Source organism: Tachysurus vachellii, chromosome 15 (genome assembly GCF_030014155.1).
Source record: "Tachysurus vachellii isolate PV-2020 chromosome 15, HZAU_Pvac_v1, whole genome shotgun sequence".
Lineage (NCBI taxonomy): Eukaryota > Metazoa > Chordata > Actinopteri > Siluriformes > Bagridae > Tachysurus > Tachysurus vachellii.
Genome location: NC_083474.1, coordinates 22,465,731 through 22,488,230, shown reverse-complemented (window position 1 = coordinate 22,488,230; position 22,500 = coordinate 22,465,731). Strand labels below are relative to the sequence as shown.

The window sequence follows — 22,500 nt, the reverse complement described above, 5'->3', positions numbered from 1 at the left end:
ACTAGCTAGCAGCAAACAAGCCAAAAAGCTAAACAGGAAGAGGTGGTGGAGGCTTTTATAGGCTGCAGGGAGTCAGCTGACCAGCAGGGCGTGGCACCAGGTAACCCTCAGGAACCAATCGGTGTTCATCCTGCACAGAAACGCAAACACCTCCCAAAACAGAAAAGGACGTAACAATACATTATTTTTTCACATAAGACCAGAGAGAAAAACCTAAAAGCTAATTAACTTCAAGATCTATAACCAGAACCATTCATATTTTTCATCCAACATGCTAGCTAAGTTTGAATTTGGTAGTCTGAAGAGTTACAATGGGGGGGTCACGGTGGCTTAGTGGTTAGCATGTTCTCCTCACACCTCCAGGGTTGGGGATTCGATTCCCGCCTCCACCTTGTGTGTGTGGAGTTTGCATGTTCTCCCCGTGCCTCGGGGGTTTCCTCCGGGTACTCCGGTTTCCTCCACCGGTCCAAAGACATGCATGGTAGGTTGATTGGCATCTCTGGAAAATTGTCCGTAGTGTGTGATTGCGTGAGTGAATGAGAGTGTGTGTGTGTGCCCTGTAATGGGTTGGCACTCCGTCCAGGGTGTATCCTGCCTTGATGCCCGATGACGCCTGAGATAGGCACAGGCTCCCCGTGACCCGAGGTAGTTCAGATAAGTGGTAGAAGATGAATGAATGAGTTACAATATTTTTCTCCCTCAAATAATTGCACCTGCAGGGATCTAGAAAGGAGCTGAGAAAGAAAAAGAAACGGTTAGCATTTCGGTTTCCTTATTGCGTCCTTATTTTAGCTAAACAAACCATGTACGCATTTATACACAACAAAAGAACTCAGAACTCAGTGCTTTTTATTTTGAAGACTGGAATCTCAGTAAGTAGGCCACGGATTTGAAAGCGTGAGTCACAGGTTGTTGAAAGAAGCTGGAGAGAAAGCAGTGAGGGAGAGAAAGAAAGCCAGGGAAATGAAAGAAGAGGTGAAAACTCAGATGTCAGAGCTGTTGAATAGAGCAGATGGATGAAAACGTGGCCTGTTCTGCTCTTCTGGCTCTTATCTTTTCTTGTTGAAATGCATGAAATTCGCTGTTAAAACACTTCTGACTCGGTGAAGTCTTTCGCTCCCGTCTCGTGTTTTGACACACGGCTCCTCGGCGCCTTCGTCTCGATTCAATTCGGCTAATAAAAGTCGTGTTCGCCAAAATAAAGACGCGTCCTTCGTTTCCAAATCGCAGCCTTTTTGAGTCGCAGGCTAGAGTATAGTGTTGGAGGATTCTGGGTTAATTTGCTTCCTGCTAGCAACGGCTGTAATGAGGAACGGGGCCGAGAAACCCGGCAGTGTGCTAGTTACAATATTGATGCTCACCAGAGAGAGAGAGAGAGAGAGAGAGAGAGAGAGAGATGTGGACAGAGGAAGTAATGCAGTGATTGAGTGATCACGCCATCCGTCTATTTATTGGCCGAAGCCAAAGTGTCGCCCAGAGGAACGATTAGGTAACTCAATTACTTCCCGCACTCCTCTTCCGCCGCAACCGCAAGCCGCCGGCGCCTCCGACCCGTTGCTGCTTTTTTTATTACTACAATGCTTTATTCATCTTTGTTTGACACCTCAAACTCAACCCTGAACGCCGGCAGAACAATAGCTCTCGGTCAATGAGGAACTCCACTCTCTAATAGAGCGCAACACAAACATCACATGACAAATCGAATTTATTCTGCTCCGGTTTTTATCTCTTTCTGTTCATCTGTTCGGTGACAGGAAAAGTACAAAGAAACTTGTACTCAAAAAAAAAAAAAAAAAAACGGAGAGAGGAGAGGAGAGGAGAGAAGAGAAGAGAGGAGAGAAGAGAGGAGAGAAGAGAGGAGAGAGGAGAGGGGAGGAGAGAGGAGAGAAGAGAGGAGAGGAAAATGGAGGAAAGGAGAGAAGAGAGGAGTGGAGAGGAGAGGAGAGAAGAGGAGAGGAGAGGAGAGGAAAATGGAGGAGAGGAAAAGAGAGAAGAGGAAAGGAGAGGAGAGGAAAAGAGAGAAGAGGAGAGGAGAGGAAAATGGAGGAGAGGAGAGAAGAGAGGAGAGGAGAATGGAGGAGAGGGGAGGAGAAGAGAGGAGAGGAGAGAAGAGGAGAGGAGAGGAGAGGAAAAGAGAGAAGAGGAAAGGAGAGGAGAGGAAAAGAGAACAGGAGAGGAGAGGAGAGGAAATGAGAGGAGAGGAGAGGAGAAGAGAGGAGCGGAGAGGGGAGGAGAATGGAGGAGAGGGGAGAGGAGAGAAGAGAGGAGAGGAAAGAATAGGAGAGAAGAATGGAGAAGAGGAGAGAAGAGGAGAGAAGAGGAGAGTTTATTATAACACAAGATGTAATAAGTCTGAGATGAGATGAGTCTGATGGTCAGGTGTCACATCTAATGTGTTTCAGATGATACGATTATAAATAAACCAAATAAATGAACAGTAAATTTTCATATTTCTTTTAATCTATTCAAGTCTTCGTATCTTTATTCAGACATTATTAAGAATATTATGAACCAAACCCTGCAAGAGGAATAATGTAATGTAACCAATATATAATACTAACGAAATACATTTATATCTTTCATCATGATTGATCATTGATCTGATACTCAGTTATACTGTTATTAATTATCTTGTAAATCCTAATTTTTTTTTTTTTTTTTGGACAGAAGTTTTATAGTTGAATCAAGAACCACAAATCTGCTAATAAAGAATGTGGCTTGGAATGGAACAGGGAAAGAAAATAGAACTACTCTCTCTTTTATTGGATAAATAGAACTACTCTGAAGGTCAAAATGAGATTCGAAAGTAAGAAAAAGTGACATTTTTATACTAAATGAACTCAAAAGCAGTTCGTTGAAATTTTTATTTATTTATTTATTTATTTTGTAAGTTTTTTTATATGCAGCGTTTTGGCCTCGTACGAAATGTCTGAGCTCAAAAAACCACACCGTGCAGCAGCGCCGCCCGAAAGTGAACGTTTTTATCCACCAAGAGCAAATATAGATCACTCACAAGCTGAACAGCAGAAGATGACAGATTCCAGCATGGCTCAAGTGCCGCGTTCGGATTCGGCTACGTCAGTGAAAGCTATTTTCTGCTCGACCGAGCCGCAGGAGGAGAAAGATGCAGAGTTAAGCATTCACGTGTAACGCATTAATCACGTCTTCTGATCAATCCTGCCACCTCTACAGCTCCAAGACGTCCAGACGTTCACATTGAAGCTGGATTCCTCGATTCAGATCTTTCTTTCTGCTTAAATGCTTGACGTCCTGTGTGTCGTCCGTGTCGTTACTGCGTGAGGACGAGGGACTGTCTTTACTTTAACGCCATCCTGACACGATGCTGACCAGTGATTGGACATAGAAGGAAGAAAGAAAGAAAGAAAGAAAGAAAGAAAGAAAGAAAGAAAGAAAGAAAGAAAGAAAGAAAGAAAGAAATTGGCTGACTAGACAGAAGAAGAAGAAGAAGAAGAAGAAGAAGAATTTAAAGTAATAGTTTAAATAATGAACAGATTAAAAGATTGATTAAATGATTCATGTCTCAATTGTAGTCACATGACCATGTATAGGGTATGAATTCCCAGATGTGTGTGTGTGTGTGTGTGTGTGTGTGTGTGTGTGTGTTGTACTTTTTTTGTACTCTACTTCACTGATCCTTTATTTATTAAAATAATGTTTCTTCACTCCACGCTGGTTCTGACGAAAGCTTCTAGTCTCAGATTAGATACTTTTAGTCACATAGACATAAAAAAGCCTTAGGTTTAAGTTGCAGTCAGGTTTATTTCATCCTCCTTTCACGGGGGGTATTGAGAGAGGAGAGGACGCAGTGCAGCAGTCCTTTGTTTCTCTGTCTCTCCTCTCGTCTATTCTTTATAAACCTTCAGAGTTCAGTCGGTTGCTCTGAAGCCTCTGTTTCATGGCCGAGCCTCAGGAGTGCTGTTGTGACAGAAAGCTGGTGCCTTGAAGTGAAGATAAACTCTGAGTGAGATAAAGTGAAAGAAGGGGAAAATATTTCAAGTGAAATTTGATTATCCCTGTGTGTGTGTGTGTGTGTGTGTGTGTGTGTGTGTGTGTGTGTGTGTGTGTGTGTGTGTGTGTGTGTGTGTGTGTGAAGCTCTGATCTGATCTTTTATTTTTCTGGTTTGTTTTTAGGTGGAAAAGGAGGGAAGAAGAAAAAGACCAAAGTAGGAGCCAAACCCACGAAGACCAATGGCTCCAGCTGGGCAAACGTCCCGTTACCTCCTCCTCCTGTCCATCCGCTACCGGGCACCGAGCTGGAGCACTACAGCACCGAGCACCATGAAGGAGGAGGGTACGAATCACTGACAGACTAACTAACTGACTGACTCACTGACTGACTGAAGCACTGAGTGACTAGCTGACTGAGCTACTGACTTACTCGTTAACTGAGCCACTGACTAAATCACTGATTGACTCAGTGAGACTGAGCCACTCATTGACTCACTGACTGACTGACTCAATGACTGAGCCACTGATAATTCACTGATTGAACCTCTGATTGACTCACTGACTGACTCACTATCTGACCCACTGATTGACTCACTGACTGACTCACTGACTGAGTCACTGACTGACCCACTGATTGACTGAAGCACTGAGTGACTAGCTGACTGAGCTACTGACTGACTCACTAACTGAGACACTTACTAACTCACCGATTGACTCACTGAATGAGCCAATGACTGAGCCATTGATAACTCACTGATTGAACCTCTGACTGACTCACTGACTGACTCACTGACTGACTCACTGACTGACCCACTGACTGACCCACTGACTGACCCACCGATTGACTCACTGTCTAACTCACTGACTGACCCACTGACTGACTCACTGACTGACTCACTGACTGACTCACTGACTGACCTACTGACTGACTCACTGATTGACTCACTGACTGACTCACTGACTGACTGAGTCACAAACTTCTTCTGTCTTAACAATATTTACCTTTAAAAAAGATAAGAAAGAACTAATAAAGAAAGAAAGAAAGAAAGAAGGAAAGAAAGAAAGAAAGAAAGAAAATAATGAAGGAACTCAGTAATGAAAGACAGAAAGGAATGAACTAATGAAGAACGTAAAGAAGGAACTAATGAAGGAACTAACTAATGAAAGTAAAAAGGAAGGAAAGAAGAAATTCAGTAACAAAGGAAGAAAAAAATGAACCAATGAAGGAACTAAAAAAGTCTCTTCAGAATTATTGGCACCCCTGTACAGGTTACTTTTTCGTTAACTTGTGAGTCCATCCTGTTGCATTAAGAGAAGTGTGTGTGTGTGTGTGTGTGTAGCACTCAGAAACCTCAGGGTGGTTTTAGCACTTAAGTCTCTTGCTTGAGAGGTGTGCTTGGCTTTCAACCCCATTAATTTCCATCTCAGAGAGTCATCCAGCTTAATAGGCTATCTGGCAAATGAGGACTCTTCTGCACTGTAAATCTCACTCGTGTCTTTAACGGCTTCAGATTAAAACTGTTATGTCCTCTGGGCTGTGCACTGACAAATTCCTTTAATGAGCGTTGGCTTTATGGTGTGTATTAGTGCAGCGTGTAGGAGCCGAGTGTTAGGGAAGGCAAGACGCTCGACGACGCTTGTCCTGCTGGGAGGAACAAAATAACTCCAAATGCCATGGACTCGTTCGTAATGTGGACATTTCAGCCTCAGTACAGCGACTGTTTAGGAAGATTTCAGGTTTCAGAAACACTCCCACGCTGAGTAAAAAAGGTGGATAGGAAGGAAGGAAGAAGGGAAGGAAGGCAGGAAGGAGGGAAGGAAGGAGGGAAGAAAAGACAGAGGCAGAGACTAATGAAGGCAGGAACAAACAAAGGAACTAATGAAGGAAGGAATTAAAGAAGATAAGAAGGAGGAAAGAATGAAGAAAAGATGGAAGGGTGGAACTAATAAAGAAGGAAGAAACGAGCAAGGAGGGTTGGAGTGAAGGAAGGAAGGAAGGAATGAAGGAAGGAAGGAAGGAAGGAAGGAATGAAGGAACTATATACAGATCTGTTAATTATTAAAACTAACCCTATTCCAAAGAGGGCCGAAATAAATCATGAATCTTTTTTTAATCTTCTTATAATCCCTCGTTCACTCGGTCTGTGTTTTCTGTGTCGTAGCTATGACAGTGATGGGTGGGGTCACCCTCTGCCCGTGCAGACGTACCTGCACCAGGGAGTGGAGGATGAGCTGGAGGAGGAAGAGGAGCGTGTCCCGACCCCGCCCGTCCGTGGCGTGGCATCATCTCCCGCAGCCATGTCCTTCGGGAAGCAGTCCACGGCCACGCTGACTCCATCCCCTCGAGACGAGGCACAGCCCATGCTGCATGCACATCTGGATGAGCTGGCGAGGCAGTACCAGCTGGACATGGCCAAGCAGACATGGTGAGGAGCCAAACACTGTCACGGGACATGTCAGAGTTTTCCCTTCTCACCTTTAACAACCTGCTGACTTTATAGAGAAAAGTCTTAATATACAGGAATTGTACATTTTATTGTTTCAGTCTGAAGTAAATACAGAGAAAAAAAAACATCTTCATCTTTATATTCATCCTTTTATCCCTATCATCTTTCTTTCTTTCTTTCTTTCTTTCTTTCTTTCTTTCTTTCTTTCTTTCTTTCTTTCTTTCTTTCTTTCTTTCTTTCTATGTGGTTGTTTATACCATTCTTTAGTTTTTTTTCTTCCCATCATTTTATTTTGTATTTATTTTCTTTATTTATTTTCTTTCCATCTTTCATTGTTTTCCTTATTTAATGTCCCTCCTTTCTTGCTTTATTTTTTCCCTTTTTTTATTTATTAAATATATTTCTGTAATCCCTTCACTTTCTTTCCTTTATTTTTTCCCTCCGTCTGCAGCATTGGCACAGTGCTTTGAAATGAAATATGAACTCAATGCAAAGGTCCAGACTGTAATTTATACCAAAAAAAAAGTTCTTTAGATGTCTAAATACGGACTGCCCTCAGCCGCGTAACCACGACATTTAACTTCCTGGCAAAACCAATTAATCACACAATCCTCTGGCTAATTTTCCAAACTTTCTTTTTGGACCTGGAGAAAAAAAAAATCAAAGGTCTGGAATAAATGCTAAGACCGTATTTAAAATTGTTCTCTGGTGCATGTCAGCGTTCCATTTTTATGGCTTTCATGCAAAGCAAATGAGCCACATGCTTCATCCTGTTCCTCAGTCCTGAAACCTGGCACATGTTCATTTCTGCACTCCCTCACGGGGAATAGGCTTCGCTTGTCAAGAAGGAAATGTCATGTTACTTGAGTAATGACTACGTTGCTTCAAGTAAATCTTTGACAACAGGGAAGAGCCCGTTATTATACCCAAATCCAGGCATAGCCACATCAAAGATGCTCGAATTGACACTGACGTACACACTAACACGCACGCTCTGGGCCTGTCAGCGGACCTGGCTGTTTAGGAGGTGACAGCCACGATGCTTCCATGCCTGTGGAGTTTGGTATTGTATCCTCTTCAGCTGCAATTAGCGGGGGTCATTGTGTTAGCATGCAAAACACGGCAGCGTTGAATTAGCCGAATTGTCCCGATTCATCTGAAGCTTGACGTAGAGTGTTCCAGGAATTGCAAATTTGCTGTGACAGATACCTCCTCCTCTACATGTTTCCCATTCATCTCGCTGCGTCTCCTGACACCTTTTGTCTCTGGCTGACATCCTGTCTGAGCCCCCACTCAAATATGGAAATGTCTGGGCTTGGTGTGATGTGTGTGTGTGTGTGTGTGTTTAATTTTTCTCAGGCACATGCAGGGAGGCCCATATCCTCCTCAAGCCCCTGCTCCTCCCATAGGCTACATGTCCAGTACCCTCATGTCCGACATCGAGACGGATCTCCCTGACGACGACGAGGACGACGATGAGGAGGAGGAAGAGGAAGATGAAGGTTATGAGATGTCTCCACCACCGCTCCGGGGCATGGAACACACACCTGGATCCAGCATGGACAACTTAGACAGCTCGGTAACAGGTGAGATTCTCTTTCCACTGAAATATATTTAAGACAGTTGTGATATTTAAGGAAGTAAAGCCTTAGTTTTTACACAGAATGACCCTTTGTATGATCATTTTGCTAATTTAAATGGTACAGGGGCTTAAAATTCACAGTACTACATTATACAGTACTACAGTATAGCCACTGTGCCACAGTATAATATAGTATGATATGTAATGATATTGTATGGTACAGTACAGTATAGTATATAATAGTGTGGTGTGGTATAATGTGTGTTACAGGTATAGTGTAGTATAGTGTAGTATAGTATAGTATAGTATAGTATAGTATAGTATAGTATAGTGGGTGTTATTAGTATAGTGTAGTGTAGTATATTATTGTGTAGTATAATATTGTGTAGTATATTGTAGTGTAGTATAGTATAGTGGGTGTTATTAGTATAGTATAGTGTACTATAGTAAAGTGAAGTATAGTGTAGTGTGGTATAGTGTAGTATAGTATAGTTTAGTGGGTGTTGTTAGTATAGTAAACAATAAAGTTTTGGTACTTTATAGTTTAGCGTTTATATAAATGCTGTTCAAACCTACACGCTCATCTTGTTGTACAAGTGGAAAAAAAGTGCAGCTCACAGTTTTACTCCACTAGAGGCATAACTGTTTAATTTGTTTTTTATCTCAGTAATCTTTTTGCCCATTTCAAGCAGTTTAATTCAGTTCAATCCCTAGCTGGACTCCAGCATGAATGGGACAAAGAGAAAAATCCCACTGACCTTCAGAATCAGGCAGAAAAAAGGTCCATTATGCATCAGCTCCTTCTGTGAGGGAGATCACAAAGTCCTTATCCAACCACAGATCAAATTACAGCTCAAACCCACATGCAGGTCAGAGATAAAACAACAGAAATAACAGCTTGCCAATGATTCCTAATCTAAAAGACACAAATTTCATCTTATCGCTTTATAGTTGCGTTGGCATTGTTTACCAGTGCAGTATTCACAAATGTTTATGTGTATTTACTTACATGTATCATGTAGAGATATAATTTAAAGTACAAATGTTGTTGGTTTTTTTCCTTGCAAATTGTACGAGTTCACACGACTCAAATCGTACGAAAAGTTCTGAGGGTTATGAGGGATGTGATAACTGATAGAACCCAAATCTAAACTTTACCAGATTTACTGATGTTTGAAGGAGATGAAGGCCATCACACCCTGCCAAAAAACATGCTTCATGAAAATGAGCATGTTCCATTTAAATTGAGATTGTTCAGGAAGTTGTTCAGTGGCCAAACATTACTGAATTAAAATTAATAGAGAAGAGATAAGAAAAGTCCATGAATGTTAAAAAAGGCTATGAAATTGGGAAGAGAGAAAAAACAGGAATGTAATGAAAACCGAGTGTGTGTGTGAGAGAGAGAGAGAGAGAGAGAGAGAGAGAGAGAGAGAGAGAGAGAGAGAGAGAGAGAGAGAGAGACCGTGAGAGAGAGAGAGAGACAGAGAGCGAGAGAGAGAGAGAGAGAGAGATAGAGTGAGAGAGACAGAGAGAGAGAGAGAGAGAGAGAGAGAGAGAGAGACAGAGAGACCGAGAGAGAGAGAGAGAGAGAGAGAGAGAGAGAGACCGAGAGAGAGAGAGAGAGAGAGAGAGAGAGAGAGAGAGAGAGAGAGAGAGACAGAGAGAGAGACAGAGAGAGAGAGAGAGAAAGAGAGAGAGAGAGAGAGGGAGAGAGAGAGAGAGAGAGACCGTGAGAGAGAGAGAGAGACAGAGAGCGAGAGAGAGAGAGAGAGAGAGAGAGAGATAGAGTGAGAGAGACAGAGAGAGAGAGAGAGAGACAGACAGAGAGACCGAGAGAGAGAGAGAGAGAGAGAGAGAGAGAGAGAGACCGAGAGAGAGAGAGAGAGAGAGAGAGACAGAGAGAGAGAGAGAAAGAGAGAGCGAAAGAGAGATAGAGTGAGAGAGACAGAGAGAGAGAGAGAGAGAGAGAGAGAGAGACCGAGAGAGAGAGAGAGAGAGAGAGAGAGAGAGAGAGAGAGAGAGACAGAGAGAGAGAGAGAGAGAGAGACCGAGAGAGAGAGAGAGAGAGAGAGACCGAGAGAGAGAGAGAGAGAGAGAGAGAGAGAGAGAGAGACAGAGAGAGAGAGAGAGAGAGAGAGAGAGAGAGAGAGAGAGAGACCGAGAGAGAGAGAGAGAGAAAGACAAAGAGAGAGAGACGGAGAGAGAGAGAGACAGAGAGACGAGAGAGAGCGACAGAGAGAGAGACAGAGAGAGGGAGAGAGAGAGAGACAGACAGAGAGAGACAGAGAGAGAGACCGAGAGAGAGAGAGAGAGACCGAGAGAGAGAGAGAGAGAGACCGAGAGAGAGAGGGAGAGAGAGACGGAGAGAGAGAGAGAGAGAGAGAGAGAGAGAGAGAGAGAGAGAGAGAGAGAGAGAGAGACAGAGAGAGAGAGAGAGAGAGAGAGAGAGAGAGAGAGAGAGAGAGGGAGAGAGAGACGGAGAGAGAGAGAGAGACAGAGAGAGAGAGACAGAGAGAGAGAGAGAGAGAGAGAGAGAGAGAGAGATAAACACAAAGAAAGAAAGAGTAAGAGGAACTGGAAGTGCATCACATTTATATTACCAACCGGAAAAGAAAATTGGAACAAGTCTCACGTTCGGTTATTTCCCCCCCGTTCCATCCAGAAAGAGTCATTTCCATTTTTACAACGCATTGAAAAGATTTTATGAGCCGTCTGTCATAGCGGACAAGTGAAGGGTATGACATCAGGGGACTGGAAACAGAGAGTCTATTCTTCTCCAATCACAGGAAAGAGGAAGTTAAAAATACACGACGGCTTTACATGAACGCTGGAGTGTACAGTACAGTACGTTTTGTCTAAAATAAAAAAGCTGACAGATTTTATGCTCTTTCTCTAGCCGGTGGTGTATCTAATTTTCTAGACTGTTACCCTTACTGGTGAGGGATTTGATTTCAGGGAACACCTCCCAAAATCACAGGACGGATATCAGATTTGAGAAAAATGAAAAACAGTGTGTGAGGTGAAGAAAGAGAAGAGGTTAGGATGAGTGAAAAGGAGAGTGAGCAGAGAAATTGTGAAGTTGAGCCGGAGACAGACTTACTTGAGCTATGAAATGCACTTTTCTCTGTGGCGTGATGGAGCGGTCGCTTTGCTGGCTTTGACACCTCACTGTGCTGATATATTTAGGGGAATAGAAGGTGAAGGCCTGGACCTAATCTAGTGCATCTCCCTGCTAGTGTGTTACTCTGCAAACAGACTATTTTCCTTTATCTCTACACCATGCTGCCTCACTCCCGGCTCTCCTGACAGACGGAGAAAGAGGAAAGAGATCACAACTACTTTTTTTTTCTAACAGAGGTGTTGAAAACATGCTTCTGCTGGGAAACAAGGGAGTAACGGCGTGTGGATGAACTATACACATCTAGAAAAAGGTTCAAATTGTTCCTAGGGGGAATCAAGTGTTGTACATCATGCTGATGTTATACCAGGCTGCTGAACGATGTAGTTGTCATATACCGAGGTTCTATTACACTATATTTCCCTAAACTACATTTACATTTATGGCATTTGGCAGACGCGCTTTTCCAGAAATAAGCGACTTTCCTTTTATACAGCTGAGCAATTGAGGGATAAGGGCCTTGCTCAGGGGCCCAGCTTGTTAGACCTGGGCTTCAAGCTCGCACCTTTCTGACTGGCAGCCCAAGACCTTAACTACAAGGCTACCACGTCTCTGTACTCTGCTTTAACTGTGGTACAGTATGGATTTATTATTCTACACCATACAACAGTGTTACTAAGGCACACTGTGTTTCTATTATATTGTACAACATTGTATAGTTTTATTATTATATGGTTGGTCATATGTAATTGCTTCACTCTAGTGCACAATAATAATTCTTATACGCTTAGATTCCTGAACGTGGTCAGCTACATTTAAGTATATTTTATCAGCAACTGTGCTTTATGAGCTTTGTAACGTCTCCAGTGAGCTCATTCTCAAACCGGCGTGGTTGACCACGCTCTCATAAACGCGTTCACGTGACCCAAAGGCGACCATATACGCCGGCTCGTCAAGGGGAATAATTACAATGCTTAACGATATGCATATGAAGGGCAGGAGCTGGTATAAATCAGCTTTAGCGGCAGCGGGGTGCTGGATGGCTTTTATGACCCAGATAACGTGGCTTAGCCGAGCCCAGAATATTAACCGTGCGTCGTTTAGATGTATAAGCACTACTTCTGATTAGCACAGCTTCTGATTAGTCCAAATGTTTGCACATGGCATTGGTTTTTAATAAAAAAGGCATCTTTGTGTTTATTATATGTAAATTATTACCCAGTGCCACATAATACCGAAGTCCTTAAACTCTTTCCTATAATAAAAGCTCAATCACAGTAACAAGTATGTCATTTAACATATCATCGCTGTCAGACGGAATCCTCGTATCTCCAAAACCGTTATTTTTCAGGAAATTAAAAAAACGCCGTACCTTATCTGCAGTGCACAGGGTTTAGTCCGCGTTGCAGTGGATTGTCTTGCACTAAATTCCTGTCCTCAGACGAGCACCAGAACTAGCTGGGGTCAAGATTTTTTTTTCTTTGAGCCCAGTGTTTTGAAGACATTTACCTCAGAAGACATGTTGATTCGTTGCGACTCTTCTTGAGGAGAAATATGCCGTGAAGCTCTCCCACGGAGTGAGGAAGAGGTGGACAGTTGAAGTGTCCAATGGAGTTATGAGATTTGCGCTCAAGCTATTTTCAAGACTTTAGATTGGTTAATAACTTGTAAAAATAACAGACCCACGTGGGGACTGACCAATAGCATCGATATGTGAAAAAATATGAAATTGACCAAATTTGGACATACGAGGTTTCCGCCCGACAGCGACGATATTTAAATATCATCGATGATTCGGAGACGTTTTCCGTAAGGAGATGTTTTTGTTGTTTAATGGAAGGAGTCTCCGGTGTCAGCGTTTTGTAACATTGGTTCGTTGTACAGACTCAAACGTGATTCTATCACTTGCTTTATCCAGTATGTGGAACCCAAAACTGGTTCTTTATATGGAATAATTTTGAAAATCTCAAATTTATTTTCCTCAAAGTCGTCTAGGGTTCTCTTTAGAACCCCAAGGAACTTTTTTATTTGTTGAGTCTTTTGTTGAGGTACAGAGGAGTTAAGGAACGAGCTGCTGTGACATACAGTAAGTGACGACGGGAACGAACGTGTTCCATAATTTTAAATGTAACTACAAAAGGATAAAATCTCCAGTAGATTTTTTAGTATTCCAGGACATTACAGTCTTGCTACATTTCTTAGGAAATATATTAGAAATGACGTTCCCGAGCGACCCGTTAGCAGACGAGCCGTCGTTTTTGGCTCCTAACCTCATTTTCGCTTTAACAGGAAGGAATGCAGTACAGCCTTTTGGAAATGCATTTAGCTGAATCTCTATTAGCGATGACATCCCATCCTCTCCTAGTGTGTGTTAGCAGAGTGTGGGGCTTTCATCGAGCTGCACTCTGTCTGTGTGGCTTTTTTTTGTGGAGTCTGTCCTTCTGATGTGGAGTAGCACAGGGCCTCGGCACACACGTTGGTACCACACCTTGTTCATTAAACTCAGTGTTGTTTTGTTGAAAGATGGACTCAGGGGAAGCAAGGAGTCTTTTTGAGTCGAGCAGAGACAGGAGGTGATTCAGCTTTTTGAGAACGGAGCTTTTCTTTCGCTTGTAGTCTTACACGTTTCAAACAATATCCTGCTAATGTTGTTTCCTAAATGACTTTTTTTGTGCGCAAAAATAAAACACAAAGCTGGGGTCGTGTGTACTTGGTATACCTCTCACTCACTCATTTTCTACCGCTTATCCGAACTACCTCGGGTCACGGGATCTCAGGCGTCATCGGGCATCAAGGCAGGATACACCCTGGACGGAGTGCCAACCCATCACAGGGCACACACACACACTCTCATTCACTCACGCAATCACACACTACGGACAATTTTCCAGAGATGCCAATCAACCTACCATGCATGTCTTTGGACCGGTGGAGGAAACCGGAGTACCCGGAGGAAACCCCCGAGGCACGGGGAGAACATGCAAACTCCACACACAAGGTGGAGGCGGGAATCGAACCCCCAACCCTGGAGGTGTGAGGCGAACGTGCTAACCACTAAGCCATTGTGCCCCCCTTTGGTATACCTAGTACTCTAAAAAAAATACGATCTCACCTCAGATGCCTTACAGGTGTGTGTTCCTTTCAAATGCTGGATGATTGAAATGCAGCAAAATGTCTCCTAGATGTTCGAAAATATGGCTGTTTGTTCAGCACGTGCCAATTTTCTTTCCTTCTGTCTCTGTGACGTTTAGTGTCTCAGAAAGACATTAAGACCCATGGAAAATTTTCACGAGGACAGGCTCAGGAGTGTATAAAATGAAGGCATAAAACGACATTTGTTTCCATGGTAACCGCTTTAAAACGCTAGCTGTGGTACAGTATATCAGGGCCTGGTGTTTATAGATCTCTTAACTAAATAAAGTACTAATCATTATAATGGGAAAATTCTTCTTCTTTATTCACACCTGAGAACTAGATTACTTTATCCAGATTGAGTTACATTTCAATATTATGTTGTTTAGCAGATGCCATTCATTCATTCATTCATTCATTCATTCATTCATTTTCTACCGCTTATCCGAACTACCTCGGGTCACGGGGAGCCTGTGTCTATCTCAGGTGTCATCGGGCATCAAGGCAGGATACACCCTGGACGGAGTGCCAACCCATCACAGGGCACACACACACACACTCTCATTCACTCACACAATCACACACTAGGGACAATTTTCCAGAGATGCCAATCAACCTACCATGCATGTCTTTGGACCGGGGGAGGAAACCGGAGTACCCGGAGGAAACCCCCGAGGCACGGGGAGAACATGCAAACTCCACACACACAAGGCGGAGGCGGGAATCGAACCCCCAACCCTGGAGGTGTGAGGCGAACGTGCTAACCATTAAGCCACCGTGCCCCCCTGCAGACGCCATTATCTAGAGCAATTTACATTTATCTCATTTATACAACTGAGCAGTTGCAGGTTAAGGGCTTTGCTAAAGGGCTTTGTGCAGTGGAGCCGATTGGGATTTGAACATACGATTGACTTAATAACTGAGCTACTCCTGCTCTCTGACTTGACTGAGATGTTGTTTGATTGATGAGAGTTATAATCAAAGTGGGAACAATAATGCAAAGTAAAGGTTTGTTTAAAAGGTGTTTCCGATGTTGTTGTTGTGTTGTTGTTTTGTGTGTGTGTGTCCAATTTTGTTTGACTTTATCCTGCATTAGAGAAACTGAAAGATGAGATTTCAGAGAATAAATGCACAAATGTTTGTCCAATAGTCTTAAGTATCTGTTTAAGAATTTATGGAAACTCCCCTTTCTGAGCTAAAGTTTCTAGCCCTTTAACTAGTTTCTGGTCAAATCAGATCACTAAAATAATAATTCAGTAAAATAATTCAAATAAATAATTAAACAGAAGAGTCCTTACAGTAATACTCGTGGTTTGCTTGGAAAACACTTAAAAGTTTGGTCTGCTGAAATAGTTTACAGGATCCACATCCAAGACCACGGTCCACCGGATGATGAGCCTCGGACTAGGACCCAAACCTGTTGAGCAAAGGCTGTTAGTGCAACCAACCTTTCTACCAAATATTAATTATTCAGTGTGGACCAGTGGTTTGTTAATAATAGGTGCTGCACCAGACAGTGATGTATAACTCCCTCCGTTGCTTGACTAAAGCAAGTACAGTAAGTATGGTACACTCATTCATGTGGCTGCTGCTTGTAGGCTCCATGGTGAACGGGTGGGGCTCTGCATCGGAGGAGGATGAACGTCCCTTTTCCAGCCACAGGTCCAGTGCAGGGAGCTCCTCCGACGGCTCCCTGTTCACCCACTGCAGCTTTGCTCGTGCGCTGGCAGCGGCCGCTGATAAAGCAGGCTACCGCCTGGATGGCACCAGCCTCACCAAGAGAGGTTTGTTTGTCTGTTTGTGATGGAGGGACATGGTGCATTTATACCATTTCATCAAGACAGCGCTGTCTTGTTTCCTCACTGGATGTCGCTTTGATTCATGCTCTGCGGGTTTGAATTCTTGGCTAGTGGGTTGGTGATGGTACTAACATGCTGATTGTTGCTGCAATCATATATGAAGTGTGTTTCAAGCTGACCTCTGGGAGATGAGCATGGCACAATTGGGTGACATTAACATGGAATTAAAATGGATTGTTTTGCTTTTCCTTTAGTAGCTGCTTGACCTGCCTCTTATCGACTCTTGACAGCGGCCGCGCTGATGATAATCGCTTCTTCCATGACGTCCATTTCACCTTCTTAAAAGTGCTCCGTGCACGGTTTGGTTTTGCTACGAACTATCAAGGATAGCGATTAATCCGGATAGTTCTTATTTTCCCGCTGAACAAACATGGCTCTGTCACCTCACACTAGCGTCAGTACGCCTCAGTCGTAACTGTGGTTCTGTTCTCCACAAACAGATCAATGCCTGGCACTGAGACCTCGTCCCGCCAGTCCGTTCTCTACAGATGGCAGCACTATGGGAACGCACAGCCTCGGCCACGTACGGGCGGCGCGGCCCGCTCGCAAAAACAGAGGACCGGGTACGGCTGTGCACCGCAGGGATACTAGTGCTGATGGTAAGACCTGACACTGGACCTTTCTTGAAGGGTTTGTCTTAAGTTGCGTAGCCAGAAATAACATTTCATCGGGTTGGGGCATTGATTTAAGAAATATGCTAAATACAAAAATCAAACCACTATATAGGAGAGGTGACGATATTCTGAATTTGTCATTTAATTTGTTTAGCTGCTTCGTTTCACTCGTTTATCTACAGTAGGTAAATGTGTCTGTGGAGCTGGAAGTCTGCTGTTTTAAAAGTGCCAAAAAACAACAGGATCATATAGTTTCTTCGAACTGAAGCAATTTGATCTGAAGGATTTTTTTTTATTTATTACTCAGCAACAGAAATCAGCTAATAAAATGGTAGAATTTTATACTTAAAATTGTCACGTTTTTCTTTTCAGTTTTAGTTATTTGTATTTACACAAAAATATGTTGGTTTTTTTTGTTAGACGTTAAAAAAATGGGAAAAAAATTCTAAAAAAAAATTGTCATCAAGTTGTTTTTTAAGATACCATTTTAGCGTATCATAGCAACATGTATAAGAATTGTGATCTGATATATTGATCATGTTGCCTGCCGATAACCCAAGCGATGCCTCTGATCAGATTAGATTCATACCAAATATTGAACCATATGGATCTGGATATGCTGTTATTGCACGAGATATTGTTTGAACATTCAGTATTCACATACAGTATTAACACTGGTCGGTCGGCGCTGTTTCTGTTAGTGTTTACTGTTTATTGTCTTTTGTGTACTGCATTTTTTGTACTTTTTGTATTGTCTTGTAACTTTGTGTCTGCACTGTCTTTTGTGTCTGCACTGTCTTTTTTACCTGCACTATCTTTTTGTCCTGCACTGTCTTTTTTACCTGCACTATCTTTTTGTCCTGCACTGTCTTGTCTGTCTTGTTTGTCTTGTCCTGCACTGTTTGCACCAGGTTGCACAGTTGCACTTTATGTGGCTAAGACTACTTACAAGTCTTTAGCCCTGTCTTTGTTTTATGTAGCACTATGATCCTGGAGAAACGTTGTCTCATTTCACTATGTACTGCAACAGCTATATATGGTTGAAATGACAATAAAAGCTTCTTGACTTGACTTGACTTGATATGCATGTGTTAAACTGCTTAGCGTGTTTATTGATTAGCTCATACAGTAGTGTAGAGACGCAGAGTTTGTGTTCAAATTCAAATGTCAAGAAAGCCGTGTCTTTTTAATTGTTTGAATAACGGGCAGTGGCCATTTTTCCACAGTGCTAATGACCTTGTGTCACCGTTTTAAAAATCTGGGAGGATTTTGAGGACAAGTTGATTTCCATTGAGTGACAAAATAGCCAGTCAGAGTGCTTGTGTTGTTTTTGGTAAAGATTGATTGAAACATGTGACCATTGCTAACCTCCTGCTCTTGCTGTTGTGTGTGTTTCAGACCTACCTCCACCTCCAGAACCACCTCCTTGTCAGGGCCTGCGTGTCCAGGGCCCGAGGAGCGTAGGTAATGTCGGCAGCCCTGGTGAGCGGAAGGCTTCTTCTCTGGAGAGGCACCATATGGGAGGCCGTGACGAGGTGAAGAGCTCTCTGGAAAGACAGACTCGTACATCTCTGGAGCGCCACAGACACGGCCAAGAAAGACTTGGTTCTATGGAGAGAGCAGAAGAGGCCAGGAGAGCACAGAAGAATGGCACTGCTTCAGGTACAAATTTACTTTTATTTATGTAATTATGTGGAAGATTTTTTTGAAAATTCATGTGATCGTTAACATTATAGCAGGATGGATGGATGGATGGATCGATAGATGGATGGGTGGGTGAGTGGAGAAAGAGAGATTGAAGGATGAATGAAAAAGGGTGGGATATGGATGGATGGATGGATCCATCCACAGATCAATAGACAGAAAGATAGACAGACATACAGACAAACAAACAGATAAACAGACAGACAGACACACAGAGACACAGATCAATAGACAGACAGACAGACAGATAGATAGACAGACAGACACAGACAGACAGACAGACAGACAGACAGACAGACAGACAGACAGATAGACAGACAGACAGATAGACAGACAGACACAGACAGATAGACAGACAGACACAGACAGACAGACAGACAGACACAGACAGACAGACAGACAGACAGATAGACAGACAGACAGACACAGAGAGACACAGATCAATAGACAGAAAGATAGACAGACAGACAGACAGACAAACAGATAAACAGACAGATAGACACACAGAGACACAGATCAATAGACAGACAGACAGACAGACAGATAGACAGACAGACAGACACAGACAGACAGACAGACAGATAGACAGACAGAGACACAGAGACACAGATCAATAGACAGACAGACAGACAGACACAGATAGACAGACAGACACAGACAGACAGACAGACAGACAGATAGACACAGACAGACTCACAGAGACACAGATCAATAGACAGACAGACAGATAGACAGACAGACAGACAGACAGACAGACAGACAGACAGATAGACAGACAGACAGACAGACAGATAGACAGACAGACAGATAGACAGACAGACACAGACAGACAGACAGACAGATAGACAGACAGACACAGACAGACAGATAGACAGACAGACAGACAGACACAGACAGACAGAGACAGACAGACACAGACAGACAGACAGACAGACAGACACAGACAGACAGACACAGACAGACAGACACAGACAGGCAGACAGATAGACAGACAGACATAGATAGACAGACACAGACAGACAGATAGACAGACAGATAGACAGACAGACAGATAGACAGGCAGACAGACAGACAGACAGGCAGACAGACAGACAGACAGACAGACAGACAGACCCCCTCAGCATTAGACCACAAAACTTTTTTCTTAACTCACTTCTATAACTCTTTTCCCCAGAAAAATGACAGTTTTGAAACTCATCTTGCTTTATTAATTCCTCCGTCTCCATAAAGAAAATAACAGAATTGAATAATTGCCATTGTCACTGAATCACATCCTCAAATCCTCCCCATTGTTTAGTAGAGACTTGGCTCTATTCAAACGTCACAATGGCACAATTAACATTCTCGTTCTGCTCAACGGTTTCTAGCAGAGCGCCGTCAGTTTTCTCGCTGATGTACTGTACGTGCTTCAAAGTCTGGAGCTAATCAAGCGAGTTACGAGCAAGTCATCAAAGTTCTGAGCTAGAAAAGCTAAACTTTCCAGCTCATCGCGATCACCAGGAGACCTCCAACTCCAGATGTGACCCTGGTGCTCAATTAGGAAGCCTGCTGTGAGCAGAAAGAACCTGTAGACTGACTTCTGTTCTCCAGCTGCAGGCAAAATGGACACACACACACACACACACTCACACACACACACACACACACACACACACACACACACACACACACACACACAGCAAATCAGCCTTCTCAGTTGCCTGTGAGATCATTAAGCCCAAATGTTTTAAAGGTCAGATAAAGTCAGTAGTCATGGCTGGCTTCTTGAGCTTCTGGTAACAAGTCTAACAAGGTCTCCAATGTGGTTGGCGTTGCATGAAGAGCCAGATGGAACCAGGAACTTTCTATAAACATTGATTCCCCCTTTCAAAGTGTTTTTATTGTTGGTTTTCTGTATGTTGTTGTCCAGACGAAGCCATGCCACCCTATAGCAAACCATCATTCCCATCTCCTGGGGGTCACAGTTCATCTGGAACCACATCCTCCAAAGGATCGACGGGTCCTCGTAAAGGAGAGGGGTCACGAGGTCAGCACCAGCGCTCCAACACCGAGCAAGGTGACTCCGGATATGCCGGGACTAACGGCCAGGGACAGTTCTCCGGAGAGTTATGTAAGTCACTTTAGAAAGAGTCTTTAGATAGATATACTGTAGTAGATAGAGTCAAGCATCAAAACACTGAACATCATGGAAGTGTGCACTGTAAAAAAGCGGGAAATACGTCACACTAAAACATTAGCGGAAATCGACCGTTGATGGATGAACATCTGGTCGAATTCATGAAACGTAAAAAGAGTAAAAAGACGATGAAGCTGTGAAAGGTACTGTAACAGAACCTGCTCGAGTGCAGAAGCACAGAGCTGAACTTTTATTCTCACTGATGTGAGAGCATGAGACGAGACGTTATTTAAAGCGTTAACACGCTGGATTTGTCCAATCGGGGCTGTTGATGCTCCAGTATGCAAATTAGAAGTTTACAGCAGGGATTAGAAATGTACAGAGTGAAACAAGGTCAGATTATGAAGAGACAGGATTCAGGGTTAAAGGTGGGGTCTCCGATATTTGAGAAATGCTTCTGAAAACTGCGTCGGGCCACCAAACAAAACAAAAATCAAAACAAACGTGTAGCCAATGAGCAGAAAGGGGCGGGTCTTGTCAATATGGGCGGAGAGAGTGTTCAGTGCGCATGTGTGCATGTGCGCATATTCACAGATTGGAGTTTCCCGAGTCAATAACTCCTGAGCTAAACACTGTTACTACACAAAACACGGTTGTAGCTGCGTCTCTACATTACTACGATAGAAAAGAGGTGTTATTTGTGTAGTAACAGTGTTTAGCTCAGGAGTTATTGACTCAGGAAACTCCAATCTGTGAATATGTGACCAACTTCCTGCTCCTTCAGTTCTCTCCAGCGCTGGAAAGCTGATCCTATATTAACACGTCCTACTTCTTACCTTATCGTAAGCCTTTCTTCTCTTTCTTTCTTTGTTTTTATCCTCCATGTCAATGTTAAAACCGCTTTCTGCTAATGTCACACATGCGCACTGAACACTCTCTCCGCCCATATTGACAAGACACGCCCCTTTCTGCTCATCGGCTACACGTTTGTTTTGTTTTTGTTTTGATTTTTGTTTATTATTCGGCCCGAATCAGTTTTCTGAAGCATTTCTCAAAAATCAGAGACCCCACCTTTAACCCGGCGAAAGTAGGAGCAGTGTGAAACCTCTGACTATATAAACCCAGGATTCTGTTAGCTGGAGTTCACTAGGACCCAGGGGAAATATTTCTGTACTAAATAAAATTTTGAATTTGTGTTGTGTTTGTGACAGAGTGCGAAGCCGTGGATTAAAGCTGGAATTAAAAAAAAGAAATAAAAACGCTTTTTCCTGCCCCGGAGTCGACTCGGAGATCCGCTCGGTGCGACAGACTCGTACAGCGCATCAGAAGGAGGAACCGACCGCCAAGACGGTTGAAGACAGAAACAGCGTGATGTAAATGTGATGTAAAGACGGACAGTCCCGCGATGTTGATTTGATGTTTTCTGTCCTTTTTTCAAGAACAAATGAAATAATTTTAAACACTTCAATACTGACAGCCATTCATCCAGAAAAGAAGAAGAAAAAATGTTTAAAAAAAAAAAAAACACAAAGAAGAATCTGATTTTGAGTCCTTCAGTGAAATGGGGGGGGGGGGGGAGAAATCCTGTAAATATGACATTTCTCATCGAAAATCGTTATTGCATCGCTATGCAAGCAGGATTCCGTTTGCTCACTTTCTCACTGTTTTTTATTTGTAATATATGTGAATTGGAATTTGACATTTTGGAAGGCTGTGGTGCCATAAAGAGTTCATGGATTTCTCTGTCCATCCATCTAACTATCCATCCGTCTGTCCGTCCATCCGTCCGTTGTTTTTCCTTTATTGTTGTTGTTGTTAGTAGAATGATTTTCTTTTGCACTGCAATTTTTGGTGAAAAGCACAAAAAAAAATTCATGGACATGAAGCACTGGGGAGAGGAGATTCTATGACTAGGAGGAGTTGGAGAAGTTGTCGTACTGTAACTAGAGAAAAAGAAAA

The 22,500-nt window shown here is 43.0% G+C and overlaps 1 protein-coding gene across 9 annotated transcripts in view; it reads left to right on the top strand.

Annotated features, from left to right (window-relative positions):
- Positions 1–22,500, top strand: part of robo2 (roundabout, axon guidance receptor, homolog 2 (Drosophila)) — a 232,080-nt gene that overhangs the window by 206,274 nt on the left and 3,306 nt on the right. For 8 of the 9 annotated variants that reach the window (XM_060887912.1, XM_060887911.1, XM_060887907.1 and 5 more), the window contains 8 exons: positions 4,153–4,312; positions 6,132–6,395; positions 7,776–8,002; positions 15,847–16,032; positions 16,548–16,706; positions 18,120–18,383; positions 20,335–20,535; positions 21,753–22,500. The exon at positions 21,753–22,500 is cut by the window's right edge. In XM_060887912.1, coding sequence (XP_060743895.1) covers positions 4,153–4,312; positions 6,132–6,395; positions 7,776–8,002; positions 15,847–16,032; positions 16,548–16,706; positions 18,120–18,383; positions 20,335–20,535; positions 21,753–21,754 — 1,463 coding nt within the window. In that variant the 3' untranslated portion in view covers positions 21,755–22,500. The remainder of the gene's footprint in view (positions 1–4,152; positions 4,313–6,131; positions 6,396–7,775; positions 8,003–15,846; positions 16,033–16,547; positions 16,707–18,119; positions 18,384–20,334; positions 20,536–21,752) is intronic. The other variant, XM_060887915.1, reaches the window with a different exon arrangement.